This window comes from Hyperolius riggenbachi, chromosome 9 (genome assembly GCF_040937935.1).
Source record: "Hyperolius riggenbachi isolate aHypRig1 chromosome 9, aHypRig1.pri, whole genome shotgun sequence".
Taxonomy (NCBI): Eukaryota; Metazoa; Chordata; class Amphibia; order Anura; family Hyperoliidae; genus Hyperolius; species Hyperolius riggenbachi.
In genome coordinates this window covers 95,703,705-95,725,473 of record NC_090654.1, presented here as the reverse complement: position 1 = coordinate 95,725,473, position 21,769 = coordinate 95,703,705, and the positions used below count along the sequence as shown (strand labels likewise).

The 21,769-nt window shown below is 43.4% G+C and overlaps 1 protein-coding gene across 1 annotated transcript in view; it reads right to left on the bottom strand.

The window, feature by feature from the left end:
- Positions 1–1,262: 1,262 nt before the first annotated feature.
- Positions 1,263–21,769, bottom strand: part of ANP32E (acidic nuclear phosphoprotein 32 family member E) — a 30,763-nt gene continuing 10,256 nt past the window's right edge. The window contains exons 2-7 of the mRNA XM_068253227.1: positions 12,560–12,709; positions 12,058–12,180; positions 10,008–10,173; positions 7,535–7,677; positions 6,065–6,128; positions 1,263–4,539 (exon numbers count right to left, since the gene is read on the bottom strand). Coding sequence (XP_068109328.1) covers positions 4,463–4,539; positions 6,065–6,128; positions 7,535–7,677; positions 10,008–10,173; positions 12,058–12,180; positions 12,560–12,709 — 723 coding nt within the window. The 3' untranslated portion in view covers positions 1,263–4,462. The remainder of the gene's footprint in view (positions 4,540–6,064; positions 6,129–7,534; positions 7,678–10,007; positions 10,174–12,057; positions 12,181–12,559; positions 12,710–21,769) is intronic.

Sequence of the window (21,769 nt, the reverse complement as noted above, 5' to 3'; positions counted from 1 at the left end):
TGCAGTATCCTTTAACAAAAAGGCGCACGACCACAGAGGTGAAGAGGGTCCTGTCTAGCAGTGGTGGACAGCATCTGGAGCATCCAGAATTCCCACTAAAAGGAACTCCAGTGAAAATAAGGTGATAAAAAGTGCTTCATTTTTACAATTATATATAAATGATTTAGTCAGAGTTTGCCCATTGTAAAATATTTTCTCTCCCTGATTTACATTCTGACAATTATGACATGGTGACATTTTTACTGCTGGCAGGTGATGTCAGTGGAAGTAGCTGCTGCTAGCTGTTTACAGCTGTTTCCAACTGCCAAAAAAGCAATTTCCCACAATACGATGTTCAGACAGGAAACTGACAGGACCATGGTCTTCACAGTTTCCTGTGGGAGGGGTTTCACCACAATATCAGCCATACAGAGCCCCCAGATCTGTTTGTGAAAAGAAATAGATTTCTCATGTAAAGGGGTATCGGCTACTGATTGGATGAAGTTCTATTCTTGGTTACAGTTTAAAACTTTTCTCTTCATGTTAGCTTTTCAAGTGGATCTGTAAGAAAAAAAAAAAAAGTTCCCCAATGGGGTACTTACCTTGGGAGGAACGGGAAGCCTCAGGAACTATTCCTGAGGCCTCAGGAATGATTTTTCCTTTCCTCTTGAGCCTTGGGGATCCAGCGCTGGCTCCCCCGAAAACCTCCAGACAAGCGGTGTGCAGGCAGTAATTTGCAATCTGCACTCCTGCTCAGCCTCAGCTTACAGACTGGCTCAGATGGAAATGGCCAAGCCCGATCTAGTGCGCAGACAACTCACGTCTGCACAGTATATTAGACCTGATCGGGCTTGGCTAACTCTACGCGAGCCTGATCAGAAAGCGGATACTGTGACTGCACGGGAGCGCAGTAAATATTGCAGCACAAGGTGTTGGGTTGGCTTCTGGGGGCTGCCAGCGCTGGTTCCCCAACGGGGAAGAGGACCGGGGGGTCGTGTTGGAGGTGCCTCATTAGGATCTAGAGACCCCCAGAGTTTTTTTTTATATTTATTAGATTCCCTTTAAAAAAATAATAAATAAAAGGGCTGTATTGGTGCCATTTCATGTGGTATCTGCCATATAATCCTTTTCAGTATTAATGTGGTGGATATGTACTGTAGGTGCATTTAATTAAAAAAACTGGCTGCTAAACGTTATGGAAGAGCTCTACACAGATTGTAAATGAACAAACCTGCTGATGAAAACCGCATACACGAAGGGTGAAATGACTACATCTTGGACTATTTAACACTGTTATGGCTTTATTTCAAAAACAAAGTTGCACATTTAAGAGAATTCAAAAGTAACTGATCACACTATATACATACTGCCATAAAAGAGTATCTCAAATAGGACAAATCCCCTCTGCAAATATAAAAACCCACCCTTATAGATTTCCAAAAAGAAAAAAAGGAAACAGTAAATTTGAAGGCTGACATTATGAGTCTCTAGAAAGTTTTCTTTCCAAGATGCATTAAAATGGCTTACATGTTACAACATAAGTTATAGTTTGTTTTTTGGTATATGTATATATTTATATATAGATCGCACACCAGGCCTAAGTTGGATTTAAGAAGCATACAGCAGCCATGCATCTGTGCGCTAACACCAGTAGAGACTATGAGCATGTCCTGGATTTTAGTACAAAATGTAATGGACAGGAAAGGGAGGGAAACCTTGACTAGTTTTGTATTTCTTGATCAAATCTGTATTCCAGTAATCTGCAGACAGAAATATGAGACAGGCAATGGCTGTGCTGAACCCAAACGCTGCCATCCAGTGGTTATACTGTAGAACTGCATAGCATGAACAGATTTACCGGTAATTCCATAATACTAACAGGTTGAGAGAATATTGAATTTGTGCACCAAAAACTGACCTACAAGTATTGCATTTTTCAGTGAGTACATGGACAATATGTAATGGAAAGGCCATAATAATAATAAAAAAAAAAAAAGCAATGCTGGGAACACTATGCAATTTCCCATCCGATCGACGTGAATCGGATGATTATTTCTAACATGTTCAATCTGTTTCAGATCGAGAAAGGAATCAATTTTGCGAAGTTATCATTGGAAAAATCGATACCTTTATCGTTCAGGAGCAGACTGGACATGCACGCGGTACAAATTCCCATCCGATCATCAGTTGATCAGACGGAAAATGTCATTGTATGTTCCCAGCATAAAATAGCTTGTTTCATTCACAGGAGAGGTACTGATGGCCACAGACAAGTATTTGCTCACATACATCCCATTTTTGTATTTACTACATAATCTATTTACTACACGATTATTTACTTCATGATCCATGACTTTATCTGGGACTTTCTACTCCTGTATATTACCAATAGTGCCTGTTAAGCCATATACTGCATTGTGATTTGCGGACGTATCTACATACATCCAGTTAGTCATGGTCAGCGGATATCCAATCAAGTTCAAAATGCAAAAGATGGTTGTCACAAACTATCCTGTTAGGTAGGGACAGAACTTTCACTAAACTCAAATACTTCTGTGGCAGGATCTGCCTTTCTGTGGCGCTAAAGAGTAACTGCTGTAGTTCAGCTATTGGCAAGACTGTCTGAATTTGTGAATAGCATAACTCAATCGGTTTTTAAAAACAGGCACAGTCGTTCACTAAGGCCTACTTAAGGAAATTGCTGAAAATTCCTTCATGCGAGACATACAGGTATACTTGCACAGACTGCATCATTTATGGCTATCCCAGAACATTATGCATCCTGTGAGGTGTTTCACATTTGGGCAGAAGACTAACCCAGGAAGGGGAATATGTAGCACTGAAGAGAGGGAAACCTCTGTTTACATGTTATGCCCCCTAATTATAACACAGAGAATGTGCAATAAGGATCCAAACAAAATGTCCTAACACGTCTCGCTACAGAAGTCAGGTTGATACGTGAACTGCAAACATCATGCTTGCCAGTGTACTACAACTAGCTTCCTGACCTATTGATTTGGCCAATGGGTGTATAAATCAGGAGTGACCACATGACTCCGCAACTACGACAAATACACACCAGACTACATTTCCCAGCATTCCAAGATAAAATGTGACTGAAGGTGGTGGCAAGGGCTGGACACAGAGGCAGACTATTAGAGAAATAGTTTGCACATTTGTTTCTATTGCTGCACAGTTCACTACCCACCTCATCTACATTCAGTTTAATGTGAAGGAGGGGAGCAGGGGCTTGCATCAGTCACTATGCTGGCACAGCCTGCTGAAGGCCTGCATTACAGAAAATTGCTTCTGTGTAGAAAAAACGTACAGGCAAGTACAGCTATTTAACAAATTTGTATATTTGAAAATGTACACCAACGTTAAAGGGGCACTGTTGCAAATTAATCATTTTTCAGTTACTGTCAAATAATTTTTTTTGCAAAATTAGCAATATTTAACATGGTTAAATTGGCTGGTAAAAACTAATCTGTACACTGATATGTGAGAATCTTCTATCCAGCTGAGTTACCGACGTCCAGGTCACTTATTGATATGATTACAACTGTTCGCAAGCTCACCTGGCTGTAATGTCAACCCCCCCCCCCCCCCCCGTTAGGCTGAGATAGCCTCTGAATCCTAATGAGGCCTCCCTCCCCCTTCCTCAGCCAGCCCTGGCACCCCCAATCAATAAGTGGCCTGGCACACTTGCGGCTCTCCGCTTTATTGGGTGCATGCGTGCAGCGCCAACAAGCAAAACTTCGGGGGTCCCACCGCTGGAGCACCTCTGCTAAGAATCCTCTTTACGATCCAGAGGTTTCCCCCCTCCTGTGGCAAGTACTCTCTAGGTGCACTTTTTGCTACAGGGTCACTTTAAAAACATCTGTTAAAATAATAGAAGCTGCAATTTTCTAAGCTTTAAAAACAAACAAACGTTATCTGTATATTTCAGATGAGTAACCCAGAAATCATCATAGCCAGAGGATTGGCATCACAGGCAGGCAACCAGTGTTTTCAGGACCAGGTCAGCCAGGCCTCTGTCTTATGACAAGGTTACTATTCCAAACTTTTTCCTTTACCAATCAGAACACACTTTCATCACAAAGCCAATATTTGTCTCATAAAAAACATGATTTAATATCCATATTCACAATAAGCCAATTCATCCCCAAAGGAGTTTGCCATGCCTCTGGAATTTAAAAAGGCAGTGAAGGAAGGGGAAAAGGGGAATGGGAAGTGGAAGGGGTATTCAGAATGATGTTTATTCTAAGGAAGATTGCTAATAAGGATCTTACAGTCTTAAATTGGAATGATAAAAAGGGCACAAAAATTGAAAAACCACACCTTTTCCTATAAAAAAATTACATGTTAAATTCTGTAGGGACAACTATTTTACAGGTACAGACATACACATCTGCATTATCGCTCTAGCATCAACCCCAGGGGCTCAGAAAGACACTGGTCCTCGCATCCCACAAACAGTGCTTCAATCCTCATCTTCATCTCCTTCATCCTCTGCATCTCGCTTCCTCTTCTCGCCCCGCTCTACAGCTTCCGCCTCTTCTGCAGAAGAAAAATGAAAGTTAAATCAATTTCATCCATAATCATTGATTTACACGAGATGTTTGCAAGTCTAAAGGTGGCCACACACACCATACAATTTTTTTTGTTGCGAGATTGTAATATATCCTATAAAAATATATGATTTGGTCCCTAATTAAAATGCTAGGTATGCCTTATTTAATTACTAGCTGGACCATTATCGCCAGCCTGTGCATCTGAAGTGATCAGATGCAACTGCTAGGGCAACAATTCAGACCGCAGAGCTGTACAGATGTATTGCTAGGCAACGGCAGAGCAATGCATCTGTAGAGCATTGGGTCCCCAAACTGTCACCCTAGTGATTACGACCAATTACAGGACGAAATTGGAGGCATAATTAGATTGCGCATGCTGCAAGCTGTTGAGCCGACTTGCTCGATCGGGTACGTGACGGCGACGGAGTGCAATTTGGGAACAATCGACGAACGTGACAAAACCCCCAGCGCTGCACCCGCAATGTTAAGTGCCCCCCGATGCACATTATACATTACCTGTCCGCAGCCTCCATGATTCCTCTGCTCTACATACATATGCGCCACACGGTTGCCATACACGTGGCCGCGTTACTAAGCAACCTCGGAGGAATTTTGGAAGCAGTGGTGGACAAGCGGAGGTTGTGGACAGGCACTGGAAGGATACTTAACATTAGGGGAAAGCGTCGGGATGCTGGAGCCACAAGGCCGATTCCGGATCGATTGGGAATCGGCCTGCAGTGTATGGGCAGCCGACAGATCTCTCTCTAATCAGAATCAATTAGAGAGATTCGTCTGTTGAATATGCCTATCATTGATAGATGCATGGCTAGTTTAACCAGCACCGAAATCTCTCCAGGTAGCTTTCACAATAAGCTTGGGTAGCTCAGTCATTGCTGCCTCTTAAGGTGCGTACACACGCACTACTGGTTAGGACGGGTCCACCAGACCCTCCCGCTGGGCGGATGTTCTCCCGACCGTAGTGCGTGTGTACAGTCTGTTAGACAGCCTTATCATCCGCTGATAGACTGTACACATGCATTATTGTCAGTAGAACGCCCGCCCAGCGGGAGGGTCTGATGGACCAGTCGTTCTAACCAGTAGTGCGTGAGTACGCACCTTTAATTTCCACAATACTGCACAGGAAGTATCACACAGAAAGAATGTGACAAGGATTGCAGTGCAGAGGTGGCGGGCAAGGGTGAGTATACCCTCTCCCCCCCCCCCCCCCCCCCCAATAAGTTTAAATTTGAGTTCTGCTCCTGAAGCTTCGGAATGCTGTGCTGATTTCAATTGATCATCTTTCCTTTCTGGACATGGTGACAAATGTATTTAAAAATATCAGATGTAAGGCAGTAATTATAATCTGTGTATTCCACCAACACAGTGGCAACAGATACCTTTTGTGGCTAGACTGTAATACATCCTAATGGAGTTGCCATCAAAAGAAACTACTTGCCAGTGACACCTGAGTGACAAAGCTCTTAACCCTTATTAGATGAATTACAACATACCTTCCTCTTCCTCCTCTTCTCCATCACCACCATCTTCAACATAATCATCATCATCCTCTTCATCCTAGGGTGGAATACAGATACAAACATTTATGAAGTGTACTGAAGAGGGTAGAAGTAGGCGGATTGCATCAAGAGCTCAAGAACAAATTTATTAAACTACACCAACTTATATAAAAAACAAGTGTCAGCGCCAAGGCAGAAGGCGACTGCAGCCGAGAAGGACAATGCCCAAAAGTCCACACAAGGGAAGGCGACAGGCGGCACCATTTTATTTGAGGTCTTCTATTGACCATTTTATGCACGCTACTTTTTCGGGGTTCCCACTGCATGGGCCCCGTATGTGAGTTTCTTTTATCCTTGTTTGTAAATTGTTTTACTTGTTATGTAATAAAGACGGTTTACACTTAGATGTGCCGTACATCTCTTTCATGTCACTGTCCTACTGGACTCCCCTTTGGCGAGTCTCTGCGACCTCAGGATATCTACTATTTCCGGAGGAATCTGTGGTGTGCAACATCGCTGGTGAAACGACACCATTTGAAAGTTCTGCGGACCATCTATCAATCTCGTTTACAACCTTATAATGTGGGTTGTTGGAATCTGGTAAGCCTTGCTTCTTTACCTTTTTGTTCGAAGATCCTGTATACCAGAAAATGACGAAAGCTGTATTACTATAGACCTGCGCTGACTTTATACACCAACTTATAAATTAGAAGTTTGAGCCCTTTATTTACTTTTACCTGGCTTCCTGCTTTACATCCCTAAGTGCCAATATAAGGCAGATATTGCACCCCTTGCGTACTTTTTGTCCAAGATCAGAGATTTACTGCATATGCAGTACCAAGATGTGCTGCTATTTGTGGATTTATTTTCCACTAAGATGGCCTCTCAGAGATTGAATTCTAACCTGGAGTGAAGAGATCATAATGCCAGTGATGCTGGGGATCATAATGACCTGATGTGGAGGAGCGATACCCCTGGTAAGCCTCCTTTGATTTTGGATGCACCATACCGATTTTCAACATGTGTACCATCTTTTCAGGTTGGAATACTGAACATTGCGTTTATACTCGTTGGGACTCGTGGATATTGGCAAAAATAGCTTGGACTGCTTGAGAGAGTGCGGTTTGTGTTTCTAATGTACCGTGTATACTGTCCCACCTCTTCCTGTCTACCAAAACAAACCGCTACCAGCAACTGTGTAATTTCCACAAATTAGTAATCGGTTGGGTACAGATAATTTTTTATGTATTTGGGCACGCAATTTAATCAAATAGCACCAAAGCAGAACCGTTGTTGCTGTGCAAAAATTAGTCTGACTTAGTTTATGACAGACAAATTATTGCATAGCAAATGTGCCAATAAATGACTGCCCAATTAATTTGAGTGAAAGAAGATTTTAGAGATGGACCTGCTTTGATTTTACAAGACACACACAAAAAAAAACCAAAAAAAAAAACACCTTACATGTATATCTCCTTTCATTAAGTATGAAAGGCCGACTTCCTCCTCCTCCTCCTCTCCCAAGTCAGATTCACCCTCTTCTTCGTCTTCCTCCTCATACTCCCCAGGAGGGCCAGCTTCATCTTCATCATCCTCTGGATAATCCTCTGCACAAAAAAAAAAAAAAAGAAAAAACCACAAGAGCACAAGGTCAAAACAAAGTCCAATCTTCCCTGTGCTAAACAATTCCATCGCTTCCTCGCTCATCTATTAGCTGGGTTGTTACAACATAAGTGGGAGTCTTAATGGGCCACTATTGTGAAAAACTGTAATGTATGTTTACATAGACTATAGGTCTCCGATATTAAAAATGTTAATATTGGAGACCCATTGTATATGTAAACATTTCAGTTTTTCACAATAGAGGCCCATTATGGCTCCCACTTTTCTACTGCCTACTATAAGCAATAGAAATAAGAAAAGTAATGAATATTGCATTTTATTTTCAAAAGCACTTGAACTACAGTTAATCCTACTGCAAAAATAGTGTGCCGATGAGCAGGTAGGCTGGCTGACATCCTTGTGTAGATCCTTTCCAGGGTTGAATCCCCCATAAGGGGATGGAGTAGGCCAAAACCAGTCAGATTTGTACTACCTACTGTAAGCGACAATAACATGGGAGACAAGTGCTTCATATAAGTATATGTAAACCAGATGAGTTGCTATAATGAAAATTAGACTGGCTAAACTGCCAACTCCATCTTATAGCTGCCTGGTATGGGGCAGAGGTTCAGATAACTACATCAGGTGGACGGGAGGAGGCATTGCATGGCCTTGCAAACCAGAAAGTGCAATCAAATTTTGGGACTTCCCAGTGCCTCAGTGACAGTGGCCTCTATGTATAATATGTACATACTTTCCACCACTATACAGTTATGATGCCCAACAGTACTGCATTAACCTTTTGAGGACCGCCTGTATTGGATCCTACGCTGCACTTGTGGCTGTTCTAGCCTGATGTGGCTATGCCCTTCGCACGCCGATCGGCACTCCCCACCGATCTGGCCGGCATCTTCGCTCTCTCTGACATCAGTGCCGGGTCCTGGCTTGATGACGTCATCAAGCTGCAACCCGGAACTGAGCGGCACTACGTGCGGGGATGCCGGCCAGAGCAGAGGGGTCCACAGTGGCGCATTGCTGGAGCCTGGGAGGCGAGTAATGGCTGTTGCATACAGGGGGAAACACAAAGCCCAGCATGCCACAGAGGGGATCCGGCTGCCTGACCCCCTGAACGCACCCCCCCCCCCCCTTCAGCAAAAATGCCTGGTCCTTAAAGAGAACAAAAACACTAGATTTATAAATACATGGGGCTTCTTCCAGCCCCATCAGCATGGATTGCTCCCACACTGCCATCCTCCGCCTCTATCCCCGGTACTGGGCCCGGTCACTTAAGCAGGCGCGGCCAGTTGTACGCATCCACAGGTACTCCCCCTCTGTCTCGCCGGCGCCTGCTTTACGCATGCACAGCACGTAAGGAGCGCACTGTGCCTGCGGCGACTGGCCAAAGGTACGGGACCTGTTACCGGCGATAGAGGCGGCGGAGTGGGAGCGATCCATGCTGATGGGGCTGGAGGAAGCCGTAGGTATGTATACATTTATTATGTTCATCTCTGGTTCTCTTTAAGGGGGGGTTAGGCAGCAGGTCCCCAAAGGGTTAAAGAGAATCTGTATTGTTAAAATCGCACAAAAGTAAACATACCAGTGCGTTAGGGGACATCTATTACCCTCTGACACAATTTCGCCGCATTAAAAGTGGTTAAAAACAGTTTTAAAAAGTTTGTTTATAAAAACAAACAAAATGGCCACCAAAACAGGAAGTAGGTTGATGTACAGTATGTCCACACATAGAAAATACATCCATACACAAGCAGCCTGTATACAGCCTTCCTTTTGAATCTCAAGAGATCATTTGTGTGTTTCTTTCCCCTGTTCTCATGCACTGAAGTTTCAGGCTGCTTGTTTCTTCCTGCAAACAGCTTTGCCCTTGTCTGTAATTCTTCAGTATGTGAAAGCCCAGCCAGTTCAGAGGACGATTTATCCAGCTTGTAAAAGATAAGAGAGAAGAGAGAAGCTGCTCTAATCCTAAATAACACTCAGGCAGTGTGCATAGAGGGGCCTGGAAGGGTGAGTTCATAGCAGAACCACAACACTGAAGAACTTGGCAGCCTTCCAGACACAGGCCGACAAGTCTGACAGGGGAAAGATACATTGATTTATTAGAGACAGTGATAGTATAAAGTGCTGCAGTAAGCCAGAACACATTAGAATAGCTTTTGGAACTTGTAGGATGATAAAAAACAGGATGCAATTTTTGTTACGGAGTCTCTTTAAAGCAAAATGGAGGGCTATTTCTCCAGTGTGTCCAATTCCGGTCCCTAATACACTGCCACAGACTCAGAATTAAACTTCATCATGATGCTCCTGATTCTGAACATACCTTCATCTTCATCCTCCTCGGAATCAGGGGCCTCGTTATCCTCTTGATCAAAGCCATCCAAGTACGTGATTTGTGGAAGTTTATTAAAAATGTTGTCTCGATAATCTTCTAAGTTGGTGAGCTCACAATTAAAAAGGTCCAGACTCTTCAAACTTTTTAAGTTTACCTGCAAAGGAAGAGTCAACTGTTAAGCCATTCACCAGGTTTGCTAAACTTGCAACATATCAGGCCTATACAGGCCATGCTTCATTGCCTTAAAGCCAATGGGTACCAATCTAAAAATTAAGTCAGTTACTCACCTAAGGAGAGGGAATGCTCGGTCCTAATGAGCCTTCCCTCTCCCGGTGCCCTCAGTGCTGCGCTGGCTCACAGGTCGCGTCCGCCGCAGCAGGGACTTCGGAGGTCTTCGGGAGCACTCGGGCTTCCGAAGACGGGCCGCTCCATACTACGCACGCGCGAGTGCGTCATAGAGGGCGCTCGCGCATGCGTAGTATGGAGCGGCCCGTCTTCGGGAGCCCGAGTGCTCCTGAAGGCTTCCGAAAGCTCCCTTCGGCATGCGGAAGTGGCAGTATTTGACCGAACTGGTCGAATACTGCCACGGGGGATCCTGCGCGGGACCGGGCACCGGGAGAGGAGAGGGAAGGCTCATTAGGACCGAGCCTTCCCTCTCCTTAGGTGAGTATCCGACTTTTTTATTTTTGAAATGGTAAACACTCACTTTAAAGAGGAACTTTCTCGAAAATCTTAAAATTTAAACACATACAAATAAGAAGTACATTTCTTCCTGAGTAAAATGAGCCATAAATTACTTCTCTCCTATGTTGCTGTCACTTACAGTAAGTAGTACAATTCTGACATTACCGACAGGTTTTGGGCTAGTCCATCTCTCCATAGGGGATTCTCAGCATGGCCTTTATTCTTTATAAAGACACTCACTGAAAAGAATTTATACAAAGATGTTGGCCAACCTCTCTGCTCATCGTACACATTTTTTTGCATTGGAGGGAGCAATTGCCATTCACTGAGTGCATTTTGAAAATAAAGCCATCCCTGTAAACCCCCCATGAGGAGATGGTTTAGTCCAATACCTGTCCGTTCTATCAGATTTCTACTACCTACTGTAAGTGACAGCAACATAGGAGAAAAGTATTTTATGGCTCATTTTACTCTGGAAGAAACTTACTTAATTGCATAAATTCACATATATTTTAAAATTTTAATATTTCCCTAACAAAGTTCCTGTAAGGAAAATGACAGGGCTACTTTTGGATCCACACAACTGAATTAAAATACAACACTGCCAAAAACATAAGATTATTGTTGCTTATGCAGGGAATACATGATGAGTCTTTCAGAAGATTTACTGGCTGATCAATTTCCATTCACTTCTGAGAAAAATCGATCAGAAAAACAGTCAGATTGGACCTCTTGGTAATTATCTATGGATCCATCTGCCTAACCCCCCACAAAAACAAACTCATGGTGTTTTCCCAGCATTAGTTTAAAGCAATTTTTCTCATCTTACTTTAAATATCAATCTTGAGCTTATTTGTCACTTCAAGCAGAAGTGCAAGTTTAATAATAAAACCACTGGGGAAAGGGGGGATAAGGACATTTAAAGGAAACCGCAGCCGCCTGTGCCATGACAAACCGATCCTCCGGTCGTCGTCACCAGCGACTAACTTTTTTCGGCGACTCAGCCAGTCAATTTCCACTGTGCCTGCACGGCCCTAGCTGCGCTCGCCCTCTATCCCGCTCCTGGCGACAGTCGCCGAAAACAAGTCGTTGTGGGGAATAAACATCCCATTCACAAAGCAGTGCAACCCACGTAACAAGTTTTCTTCTTTTGAGATACATTTTTCAGGCATTTGTTCAACTCACTATTTGTGCATGGTTGTTACCTAAACATTGAGGCAAAACAGCATGTATAGCATTCTACTTCAGCCCCATGTAGTGATAGCTACAGACTGGACCATCCCCACCCAGAAAGCATACTTTACAGTAAAAAGAAAAGCTGCACAGATGACACTACAACAGAATTATTACTTACAAGGGCTTCCACTGTACTCAGATCCTTAATCTTGTTACCACTTAAGTTGAGGTAAGTGAGGTTGGGACACCTTTCCGCTAATACCTCCAGGCCTCCAGAGATACTGTTATCGCTGAGCTCCAACTGCAAAGTACACAAAGTCACTCATTAAGCAACAAGTTTATGTACCAGCGCAAATTAGACTGGTAGTACAATTAGGTAACAGTAACGATTTGGAGCAATGGAATAAAGGAAAAAAAAAAAAAAAAAACAGTCTGTGTATGCAATGCAATAGATGCATATGTACAGTACTTTTAAAAAAGTGTACTGAATTTTTTGTCTAAATTTTATTAAAATGACTGCATAAAAAAATCCTAATTGAGCTACCAAACAAAAAGGCAGCTATGAAATTGTTCTCCAAAATAGGTGCACAAATGCATGAAAATAGCGCAGCACCAATCAAAAAAAGTTACACATTCTTGGATAGGAGCACGATGGAAAAAAAAAAAAAAAAGTGACTTACTTTTCGGAGCTTGGACAGCTGTGGAAGTTTTGCCAGAGACGACAGCTCGACATTGGCCATACTGAGGAATTCTAGCTCCTTGAAACTATCGTTCAGACCTTCAATTTCTCCATCACTTGACCGGCAATTGTCTAATACCAGCTCAGCTACCTGTTCAACAAGAGGAATTAATACTTCATATTAACAAGTGGAAGGTCAACATGTACACAACTGGCTTTTATTTTGAAGTTTGCAATAACTACCTGTACGTTCCTTTTCCAGAGCACAATCTATGATAACAAAATGCAGGACTACTAAGCACTGTGTTAGCTCAACTACTTCAGCCGCCATTCATATAGTCTGCCAAAACAACTGTTTAGAGACCACACAGGATTCTAGCACCTACAAGACAACACTGCAGCAGAAAACGCAGCATATCTGACATTCATCCAATAAGTTACTCTATACTACCTAGGAGCTGTAGTGCTTAGTGCCAATGTAGAAACTTCAAGAAAGCATCACTCAATAAGCAAACTATTCATTCCACACATTTTTCTACATATAAACACTGCACCAACACCCCTACTGCACTACATCTCACTAACAATGGGGAGGTCCACCCCCACTACCTCATTTATACTCCCCAGGCGTTCTAACCATAACTCCCTGCTGGCTCTTCTGTCCAGGCTCCTCATTGGCTCCTGGAGGTCTCATGCAATGACTTCTAGGAGACAGCAGTAGGGAGAACTGAAGGCCAGAGGGATATGGCGGCTGTCAGATTTAATTTTAAACAATGCAAATAGCTTGGCTGTCCTGCTGATCCTCTGCCTCTAATACTTTTAGTAACACCTGAACAAGCATGCAGATAAGATGTTTGACTGCATGCTTGTTTCATGCAGGGCTGTGGAGTCTGTACAAAAATAATCCAACTCATTTTATGAAACCACCGACTCCAGGTACCAAAAATGTCTCAGACTCCAACTCGACTCCACAGCCCTGGTTTCATGTGTGTGATTCAGACACTACTAATGCATGCAATCAGCAGTATGCCAGGCAAGTGTTATTGTTTAATCTGCTGAGAATCCAGATTGTGTGCAGGTGCCATCTAAGCTTGTTCAAATGAAATTTACAGAATTTAAAGAAACACCAGATTATTAACCCATTAGCAGTTTCAAAGGAATTATCGCGTTTGAGATAAGTGCACTGCTTTTGACCTCAGCCAGCAGAGGCTATGGAAACTGAAAGCAGAACTTCTATCAGTCTCACATTGCCCTCTAGTGACAAGTGGCCGTGAATACACATTACAGCGTTGCTTGAATACACATTACAGCGTTGCTAATGAGAAGCAAAGAAATGTGACTAAGAAAAAAAAAGTGCTAAAACAAGATGGCCTGGAGCACTTGCAAGCCTCTAAATAAATTGGCTGCTAAACGGTTAAATGACCGTAACACCTGACGAAAAGGAAAAGCATAAATCCCATTATACAGTAAACATGCTGGATAACTCGTTATACTCCTGTAAAGAACAACTGAAGTGAGAAGACTATGGAGGCTGCCATGTTTATTTCCCTATAAACAATACCAGTTGCCTGGCAGCCCTGCTGGTCTGTTTGGCTGCAGAAGTGTCTGAATAACACCAGAAACAAGCATGCAGCTAATCTTGTCAGGTCTGACAATGTCAGAAACACCTGATCTGCTGCATGCTTGTTCAGGGTCTACGGCTGAAAGTATTAGAGGCAGAGGATCAGCAGGATAGCCATGCAAGTAGTATTGCTTACAAGGAAATAAACATGGCAGCCTCCATATCGCTCTCTCTTCAGGCGTCCTTTAACCATGTTTCACTTCTGGTACATCCATAGGTCCAACTCATCTAGACATTTTACTTACGTGATCTTATGCTAGGTACACACCATACAATTTTCTGTTAGATGGTTAGATAATTTCCAACATGTTGGAAATTATCTATCTGGCAGGTAAATCTATCTGCCTAGCAATTAGGCATTGTTCAACTTAGCAGGAGATAACCAGAAAACAATGCACCAGAGATAATGACCAATCTCTACAGAAAATAATCTAACAGAAAATTGTATGATGGAATCTAATAGAAAATTGTATGGTGTGTACTAGGCATTATGCTGGGAATACACCATACAATTTTCTGTAGAGACTGGTCATTATCTCTGGTGCATGGTCTTCTGTTTATCTCCTGCTGAGTAGAACAATGCCTAATTGCTCGGCAGATAGATACATTTCCAACATGTTGAACTTTATCTGGCAGGTAAATCTAACAGAAAATTGTATGGTGTTTACTAGGCATTACATGGAAATCACACGTTTTCCGCAACTTGCTATCACTTCAGCTTATCTGTGGAAGATGGAGATAGATATCTATAAAATGCTATCTAACCTCTCTGCGACCACCTAACGCAGAGTAGCTCTCTTGTTCCTCAATCACACCAGGGCGCTTGATCTCACAAGGAGCGAGATTTGTAGGGAAAGAGCGCTTGCTCACATTCCCTGCTGTAAACAAAGCGGGGTTCTGTCATCAGCCTACTAGCCATGATCCGAGTTGGCAGACTAGTTTTTTGTAACAAACGTGTACAGTGCTGTGATCTAGCACAGCACTGTACAGGGGACAGCCTTGTCACTTAACTGTCCCTCCTAATGGTTCACAATCTAATCCACATCATAGGCTGATGCCCATGTATGTAATATGTAGTGTATGGATTGCAGTCTAGGGTCAATTTAAGGGGGAAAATAAAGGAAATAAGTTTTTTTAAACAGATTTTTTGATAAAAAAAAAAAGGAAGTCGCAGCAGCAATTAGAGAGAGCACCAAAGGGCTGCTCTATTAGTGGGAAGAAAAGGAGGTAGAATTAATTTGTGTGCCAAGTTGTGTGGCTGAGCAATAAACTGTTTAAGTTGTGAAGTGCTGAACTGCTAAAAAATGGCCTCACTAGGAAGTATAAAACTGTGGTCCACAAGTGGTTAATCCAACATGGAAAGGCAACGCAAGAGAGTGCCTTTTTATTCCCACCTAATCTCAATAGATGCATCCAACATTACCTCACATAATTTCTACCAAATCTTGTCAAACTTATTAAGATGATCTACAAAAAGTAGATATTGACAATAGAAAGTAAGGATTTGTTCACCATATTTATCCAGTCTTAGGCCTGGTGCACACCAGAGGAGGTTTTCTGAGCATTTGAGTTTTTAAATCTGCTGCTAATAATAGCCTATGTGTCTGTGCACACAGGAGCAATGAGGTTTTGTAAAAAACCCCATAGCATTACATTGGGAAGAGCTTTTGAAACCTCTAAAAGCTCTTTCCAATGTAATGCTATGTTTTTTTTTTTACAAAACCTCATTGCTCCAGTGTGCACAGACATAGGATAACATTAGCAGCAGATTTAAAAACTCAAAACGCTCAGAAAAACTCCTCTGGTGTGCACCAGGCCTAAGTCAACATTGTGGATTGATGCCAATGAGTTACTATAACTTTTTTTAACTGTATGACAATGTGTTTATCAACTTTTTGGCCCATACGCAATTCTATTAAGTTTTTTCCTAGGTGTCATTTTCACACATTTTAAACTACAGCAATCAAAAAATACTAAACAATTTGACAGTACTTTTCACCTACTTTTTTGGTACTTTTCAATTGTAAAGTGCTAAAAAGTTATTTTAAAAAGTTGACGTTTCACAATAAAAAAATGCATCAAAACATGCAAAACACACAATAGTGTTTTTTTTTTTGTTTGGTTTAATGAAACAGAAAGGTAACTACAGACATACTCAACACAAAGGTGGCTAGCCCTATGCTGAATGCTCCTTTTCATACACCATCATGCGTGGATCTGGACTGTCGATGCCATATCACCTACTTCAGAAAACATTTGTCTTCCAACTATCCTCAAGATCAAAATTATCTGTCTCTTGGTCACCACTACAAACTCGCGTATTAAATTAATGCTAACTCGGAAATATTTATGAAGTTGGTGTGTGGCTGTGATCTCAAATAGTGATGGCAACTGAAGGCGTCATAGGTCTGTGTTATCAAATGACCTATATCCTGAAACATCTGCTAAGAGCAACAAGTTGCCTGTACTGGTGGACGCTGACAGCCGGCACGCGGGGGCTGCAAGATGATCACTTCAACAGCAGCTGTCCAAGCAAGCAGGGGCATTATTAAAAGATTACTATACCTCAAACCACACTGCCAGAAAAAACAGCAACACATGCTGCATGGCTGCGGCTTTCATTAAAGCCTTCAATTTTCCAACAAAGAGACTGCTTAACCACCACCAAAATGTCTCATTAACCACATACCTGCTGGAGGGAACTCAGCTGCTGCAAAGGCAGCTTCGCTAGCTTTATGCTGGGGGTACACTGTGCGTTCCCGCACTCAATTCCCGGAAGCTCGATTATTTCAGAAAGGTCCGATTCGCGTTTCGATGGATCGTTAGGTTGATTCTTGTGTAAAGTATGCCAAATCGACCTAACAATCATCGAAATGCGCTCGGAAATAATGGAGTGGCCGGGAATAGAGTGGGGCATCGAGTGCGGGAACGCAGTGTGTACCCAGCATTAGGGGGCCACTGTGGGAGGAAAACTACACCACTGAGTGACTCTAATCTGAACTCATTGATAATCCCTGTAACTGATAACTATAAATCAAAGATCATGTAGATGCATTGAGTTGTGTGCAAATGTCACATTGCATTAGGTTGATTTTCCAAGCAAATGGTAGAAAACCACTGCTGCAAACTGAAAATATACTGTATTTGCAAATTTTAATGCAATTAAGCTGACCATACGCTAAGGGCTAGTTCACAGTGCTCAGCGCGCTACATAATTCTGCATGTCAGCTCACTACCAATACAATTCCATGAGCCCGATCACAGTACTGCATTGTAACAGATGACGTTATTCTAACTTGCTGCAAGCAGGCTTTGTATTAAACAAGTGTAACTGTCGGGCATAAAATCAATTCTTTATTTCTATCTGGTAAACAAGTAATAAGTATGCTTTACTTTTATACTTTTCTTGTTGATAAATGATCATTCCCCAGTTTACCGGACTTATTTGGTACTTTGCTGCACAAAGGAAGTTGCAGGGCATGCTGGGTTGTCTTTTTTGCTTCTTTATTTCCCCTCAGACTTAACTAATGCAGCCTGATTGGCTGAAGCCTCTTTCCCTCCTGTTTTACCTTCCCACACCTCTGTCTCTGATTGGCCAATATTTCTCATGCTGAGACAATGCACTTTCTATTGCAGAGCTGCGTGGGAGTGCCTGAAGACTAGGAGGAGGGTGGGCAAAGCATACACAATCAGGCAAAGGAGAGTAAAGAGGGAAATGACACCAGGATAGGCTTCAAGACAGACAGTTGAAATGGAGAATCCTAAGGATTTTTTTTTACTATAGAAAAGTCACTAAAATCAAAATGTGGACATTGCTATACATATGTTATGAAAGTAGAGCAAGTATTTGTCTACTTATATAAGTGTTTTTTCCTGAGCTAGTATGGCTGACAGCTCCTCTTCAAAGTCTATGTCCAGGCTCTATTGCAGTCCACACTCAACACGTGTTCTGCAACTGATTACTGCGAATCCAGCCTTATATAGATTGCCATCCAATGTGGCTTAACGATTGATTCCTAGCAGACAGGTAATTCAGAAAGGAATCTGTCTACCACACACAGCGGCCCATATGCAATTATTTTTTTCTCCTGTGTTTTCATCTAGGTGATATTTTTAACTTTGGCAATAAAATACATTTTAAGTCACGGAAAGGTAAGAAAATATTAAAAATAATTTGGATATTACCTTTTCACCTACTTTTTGGTACATTTTCTGTTGAAAAGTTATTTTAATAGAAGATGAAAAGTTAACTCCTAGGAGAAAACTTTGGTGAAAAAGTTAATTGCATATGGGCCAGTATGACAATAGATTCCAGTTAGGAATCTGCAACATAAGCATACAATATTTACTAATATTAAGTGGAATCTTCCTCCCCCTCTATCTGTACAGTGCTGGCTGTGTCACTGGCCACCACACAACCCAAAAGCATAGTTGCAATCTTAATAGCTGACAAGGTAATACTCCTCTCTAAGCATTAGCCAGCTGTGGTGAAAATACACTTTTGCTTCACCAGTTCTCAGCATTTGTTTCCATAAGGCCCCTGGGTTGTCTAGATGTAGCTTTGCACACATGGGAGACTTCTGTGAAGAAGCTGCAGGTAAAGTTTCATCCGGTTCATGTTTGTGCAAGCAGTGCTGTGCCCTGGAGGAGTACAACAAAACTCCCATGTTAGCAAATGTTCGGGTTTAGAGTTCATGAAATTAAGTTAAGTATCACTGATAAAAGTTTGTCTCATCACACTGCATCCTGCAATAGTAGCAAACCACTTTCCACATACAAATATATAACATATGCAGATTGGCTACAGGTGCCCAAAAATTAGCATATGCATGCCACACCGCAACATGTGATCAGTTGAACCTCTATGGGCGACGGAAGATCTAGCTATAGACTGCTGAATTCTACCCAGCATATGGCTGGCGAGAATGAGATATGTTAGCCCTAATCACTTCCACGGCAACGCTTCGGGCTAATTCTTTAGCTTTATACTTGTTACTCCTTACCTTTTGGTTAAATGCTGTGTGACCTCACAATCATCTGATCACACAGAAATTCTATTAGGATAACTGTACCACAGCTTGGCTGAGAATACTGAACATGTCCCACCAAAACTGCAGAATTCAGAAAATTACTACACTCAAACGCAGACACGAGTAAAGCAGGACCAACTACCACCCCCACTTTTGCATTACATAGGAATTAATGTGAAGAGTAGTTTTACTTGTTAGAAACTGCCATAAACACAAGTGCTCACAAGTTTAAGGCCACGTTCACAGTGGCCGCTGTGTTCCATGGCACCAGTAAGGGCCCGTTCACATTAAAAACGCGGACGGCCACGCATGCGTAACGCACGCCATCCGCGTTTGTGTGCGTTGCCTGGCTGATCCCATCACTGAAAAGTGAATGGGACAGCCGCGCGTTTTTGCAAAATCTGTGTGCAGCATGCGTTCCCCGGACCGCACAGGTCCGGAACGCATGCAGTGTGAACATCAGACAGTGCACTCTATGAACTGTCTGATGTCGTGCATGTCTGCCTCCTGCACGCGTTTCCAAAACGCGGCTGGAAACGCGTGCAGTCTGAACGGGCCCTAACAACAGATCAGGACAGTGGTGCCACACATGCTCGCGGTGTGTTGGCTACAGGGAAGCACAGTCATGCTGCTGCTCTTTGCAATACTGACTTTTTAAAAATGTAATTAGCTGTAACCCGGAATCCAGAGACATTTTCACAGCACAGGTGACTGCTACTACTTTACCTACACAAACATGCCTGCAGACATCCTATGGTAACATGTTCTCTCTCTTGCCAGAGGCTCCTGAGAACTTGTGCATGACTGTCAGTTACTATCACAGTTAGCATTGGGCAAAGCACAAGTGGGGAGGAGGCAGCAGGTTTTCAGTGTGCTAACAGATGGCTCCACCTCCAGGGTGTGTTCTTTACACAAGCAGCCCAAGGATGCTATATTACTGGATAAGAGTGCAATCGCCTTATCTTTCTGAGTCAGACCTGCAAACCAAGCTCCCAGCCACAAGCTATTTTCATGTGTTCCTCCAAACATGTCACCTGCTCAAATGTAGTCATTTTACAGCTAAACTAACCTGGGATTTCTAAATTTGAAAGGTTTAGCAGAAGAAGCTGACACTTGCCACTTAAAATGTTATCCTGTGATCATTTTGGGCGACAGCTTGGAAAAGAACAGTGAAAACATGCTTGCTGGGCTCCCTGCTGAGCATGTTCTGTTCTATGAAGAATGGAGACAGAGGATGAACATGAGGCAATTGACCGATTGCTGCTGGGAACCACAACAAGCGACTGAGCAGGATCCAGACTGCAAGATTCCTAGAGTGTACACTGTTGGCAGACTCCTGTACAAATAGACTGTCACTTATCAAATACAGCTACTGCATATGATTTCATATGGTTCATATGCCAGCTGCATACATTTAACATAAAATTTGCATCAACTGAAAAATTATTAGCATCTCACTGACCGAGTCGTCCTTTGGGTGCACATAGAGGAGAGTGTTCAAGAAAGGCTGTATGGTATATCCAGAACCTTCCCTCTACTAGCATCTAACATGAAGTCAGTTTCCTCCAACCAACATGCTTCGTACTTGTGTATGAGGCTTAACCAGCTGAGCGGTCTGGACGAGCTCAGCTCGTCCAACACCGCCAGCGGCTGCCGCTCAGGCCCTGCTGGGCCGATTTTAATGAAATAAAAAGCAGCACACGCAGCCGGCACTTTGCCAGCCGCGTGTGCTGCCTGATCGCCGCCGCTCTGCGGCGATTCGCCGCGAGCAGCGGCGAAAGAGGGTCCCCCCAGCCGCCTGAGCCCAGCGTAGCCGGAACAAAAAGTTCCGGCCAGCGCTAAGGGCTGGATCGGAGGCGGCTGACGTCACGACGTCGGCTGACGTCGATGACGTCACTCCGATCGTCGCTATGGCGACGATATAAGCAAAACAAGGAAGGCCGCTCATTGCGGCCTTCCTTGTTTATTCTGGGCGCCGGAGGCGATCGGAAGATCGCCTCCGGAGCGCCCTCTAGTGGGCTTTCATGCAGCCAACTTTCAGTTGGCTGCATGAAATAGTTTTTTTTTAATTTAAAAAAAAACCCTCCCGCAGCCACCCTGGCGATTTAATCAGAACGCCAGGGTGGTTTTAAAGGAGTTGCCAGGCAAATTTTAATAAAATAAATGCTACTTACCGGGGGCTTCCTCCATCCCCAAGCTCCCAGGACCTCCCTCGCCGCAGCGCTGCCCGCAGCAGTTTGCCGGAGCTTCGACCCGGTCCCCGGCGATGACATCAGAGCGACCTGGAGGTCGCGCTGTACTGCGCGATCGGCGCTGTCAATCACCGCCACGTGGGCCCAAGCGGACTGTGCAGGTGCAGTAGTTCTGCGCCTGCGCAAACCGCTCTGGCCCGCGTGGCGGTGATTGACAGCGCCGAACGCGCAGGCGCAGTACAGCGCGGCCTCCAGGTCGCTCTGACGTCATCGTCGGGGACCGGGTCGGAGCTCCGGCAAACTGCTGCGGGCAGAGCTGCGGCGAGGGAGGTCCTGGGAGCTTGGGGCTGGAGGAAGCCCCCGGCAAG